The sequence below is a fragment of the Octopus sinensis genome, linkage group LG8 (genome assembly GCF_006345805.1).
Source record: "Octopus sinensis linkage group LG8, ASM634580v1, whole genome shotgun sequence".
Classification (NCBI taxonomy): Eukaryota; Metazoa; Mollusca; class Cephalopoda; order Octopoda; family Octopodidae; genus Octopus; species Octopus sinensis.
The window spans coordinates 84,165,469-84,169,355 of NC_043004.1; the positions used below are offsets into that span (position 1 = coordinate 84,165,469).

The window sequence follows — 3,887 nt, forward strand, 5'->3', positions numbered from 1 at the left end:
TATAACATGGACGAAGCAATTCCAGGTGTCCAACATATATGAATTGCAGGGAACCATATATTCTAAATACATTATTTATAATGAAATTCATTTGTTATTATTGTTTACTGCAAGCAACATATATAGTAATTAAATAGCCAGCTTACATGATGGATAATATTAAATTCAATTCAGCGCCAACTGAAGTAAATATCGATTAGAATTTCGACCTCAATCTTATAATTACAATATAACATATAATGCTATATATCTGTGTCTGTTATAATATGTATATATAAGTATGCATATATGTTTATACATATGTATGTATTTATGTATCTATGTATGTACATATAGATACATAGAAATATAGATAGATAAATAGAGAGATAGATAGATAAATAGATAGATATACAGTTAGATGGGTAGATAAATATATATATATATATTGATAGTTAGATAGATAGATAGATAGATAGATAGATAGATAGATAGATAGATAGATAGATAGATAGATAGATAGATAGATAGATAGATAGATAGATTGCAAGTTCTGGTGCCAGCAGGATATAATAATAGCAATATGGAAATAAACACATTTGTAATTCAAATGTTGCCTAAAATCAAATTGGAAAAATAATTTTAAACATATCATTTAATAATGGCTGTTAAATTTTAAACGCAGAAATAAGCACACGTACGCACACATAGACGTATATAAATAAATATATTAATATATATATATATATATATATATATATATATGAGTTCCTGTATATACACATTTATATATATATATGTGTGTATGTATATATGTATATATATACATGTATGTATGTATTTCTCTTTGTATGTAGGCATATATGTATGTATATGCTAACTATGAAATTATAAACGGATGTGGGATAATTTTCATCGGAAAATTGATAATAAAGTGCACATCGCTGAAATTTATTGCTACATTTAAATTTAATTTTACATTCAGAAACGATGGTTTAACAAAAACGTGCAACCCAAAAGGAGACCAACCCAACTGGAGAGCAAGTCATAAGGAGAGTAAGTCATAAGGAGAGCAAGTCAAATGGAGAGCAGGCCAACTGGAGAGCCGGCCAATTAGAGAGCAAGTCAAAAGGAGATCAGACCAACTGGAGAGCAAGTTAACTGGAGAGCAGGCCAACTGGAGAGCATACCAAAAGGAGAGCAGACCAAATGGAGAGCAGGCCACCTGGAGAGCAGGACAACTGGAGAGCAAGCCAATTGCAGAGCAGGCCAACTGGAGAGCAAGCCAACTGGATAGCAGGCCAACTGGAGAGCAAGCCAACTGGAAAGCAGGCCAGCTTGGGAGCAAGTCAACTGCAGAACAGTCCAACTGGAGAGCAGGCGAACTGGACAGCAGGCCAAGTGGGGAGCAAGCCAACTGTAGAGCAGCCCAACTGGAGAGCAAGAACTGGAGAGGAGGCCAACTGGAGAGCAGGCCAGCTGGAGAGCAGACCAGCTGGAGAGCAGGCCAACATGAAAGCAGGCCAACTGGGGAGCAAGCCAAATGGAGAGCAAGTCAACTGGATAGCAGGCCAACTGGAGAGCAAGCCAACTGGAGAGCAGTCAAGCTTGGGAGCAAGCCAACTGGAGAGCAGTCCAACTGGAGAGCAGACGAACTGGAGAGCAGGCCAACTGGAGAGCAGGCCACCTGGGGAGCAAGCCAACTGTAGAGCAGGCCAACTGGAGAGCAAGCTAACTGGAGAGCAGGTCAACTGGAGAGCAGGCCAACAGGAGAGCCTGCCAACTGCAGAGCAGGCCAGCTGGGGAGCAAGCCAACTGGAGAGCAGGCCAACTGGGGTGCAGGCCAGCTGGGGAGCAGGCCAACCGGAGGGCAAGCCAACTGGAGAGCAGGCCAACTGTGTACCTTGATTGCCTTAGCATGTATTTCTGTATGAGCCGTGTCGTACCATGCTCGTCTCCATCAACATTTTCCTTATCGTCATCATCATCATCATCATCATCGCGATCACCCCACCAATAACCTTAACATTTTTAGCATCATCATCCCCATCATGATAAACGACTCATATCATCATCATCACTTTCAGGTAGGATTTTCGAATATAGTCATATATTACTTCTGACGGATACAACTAACATTATTCAAAAGTCATTTAGTTCTTTGTCGTTGGAGTACACCCAGAATGGCAATGATTCTAATAAAATATATATTGAGGAAGAATGTGCACGAGATGAATAATGGGTATTTGTTTCGCGTTACGATATCAGATTCCTCTGCCTTTCTTGCCTTACGATTTATAATAGCAGTGTCAATGCTAGTGTGTCTCTAATAATTTTTTCCCAATGGCTGCGTTTTCCCATCGACATCCGTGGCATGTTGCCAATGATATGAATTCTAGATAGACACTAGATTAAATAAAAATAAAGAGAAACTGAAGAAGAAAGGGATATAGAAGACAAATATGATGGAAATAAATATAAACAGTGAAACATGAACCAGAATCTAAAATAAAACAAAAAGTGAGTTCAAGATAGTGACCGTAAAAAAAGTAGGAAACCGAATATTATATCGTACGACAGAATCAAGAAAAATTAACCGAAACTTTCGAAAGTCATATTTGTGTGGTAGACATAGTCTTATAAAGTTTAGGCAATGTTTGTATAAATGTTTCATGTTGTTTATGGCTTCTCGTATTTTAAGATACTCTTAAGAGACTGAGAATAATGCATACGTTACAGAACCAAGTATATTAATAAATAAAAATATAAAATACAGCGTATCCTCATGTATGTGTATACATATATTGCTGTGTACATGTGTGTGTGTACCGAATTGCCATACATACACACACATGCATACAAACATACGTATCCAGACACTCACACACAAATACACACATGCACATACATATTTTTTCTATCCAGTGATCAAGCTTTATCGTTATTTTACTGCATATATTTATATACATTCCATGAATCTAGGTTAATCATGGAGCCCATATTCAAACCGATGCCAAAATAAACCCGTAAACAAGAATTTCATCACAAAATTAATAACTGGCTACAGGCATTAAATCGCATCAAAAACCAACTTAACATATGTATATGACTTAAAACACCTTCGCCATTACAAAACCTCATGGTACAAATATCACTAAAAAAATCGAACACTCTAAAGAACCTATTTCAGACCTGTTTCAATTCCTGAAAGGGAAAATCTGAACGGCTGAAGATTGTTTGTTCACGTCTGCTTGTTTTCGTCTTTCTTCTTTAATTTTGTTAGACTTCACCTACTTCGGATTAATTGCTCCAGGCGAACTACAAGGGAATACAAAATATATGTAATTAAAAAATATACAGCTGAAACATATCCGTTGTGGGAATATATAGTCACTACAAGGTGTTGATGTGGCTGCGTGTATCTTATAGGAAATATAGAATTAACAGCTAGGTGGTGGTTTTCAGTCATGTGGCGTAGAGAAATAGACGGATATAGCAATGGCGTGAATAGCTCCATGTCTAATCGACTGAGAAGCGAAGAACAGGGTTAGCAAGCAGTTTTTATAAATAGAAAGCTAGAGATTCTAGACATAGAGGCTTCGGGAGACTTGGAAAAGGGAGGTTACTCTATAATCTTTCTTTCAGGGGAGTTCATTCTACAATTTAGTTACGTAGACCACTACATATCCGAGGTTCATTTATGAACTAAGAATATGTGTATGAAGACATAAAATCGCACCGTTTTTACCAATGTTTCTTTACATATATATATATATATATATGTGTGTGTGTGTGTGTGTGTGTGTGTGTGTGGTGTGTGTGTGTGTGTGTGTGTGTGTGCGTGTGCGCGTGCGTGCGTGTGTGTATATGTGAAGCTATTTTGCAAATTTTGTTTTCTCACTGGAATG

At 37.6% G+C, this 3,887-nt stretch overlaps 1 protein-coding gene across 1 annotated transcript; it reads left to right on the forward strand.

Annotated features, from left to right (window-relative positions):
• Positions 1–1,188: 1,188 nt before the first annotated feature.
• On the forward strand, positions 1,189–1,887 carry LOC115214866. The gene has a single exon (XM_029783897.1). The coding sequence runs from the start codon at positions 1,189–1,191 to the stop codon at positions 1,885–1,887; it is 699 nt and encodes a 232-aa protein (XP_029639757.1).
• The last annotated feature ends 2,000 nt before the right edge of the window (positions 1,888–3,887 follow it).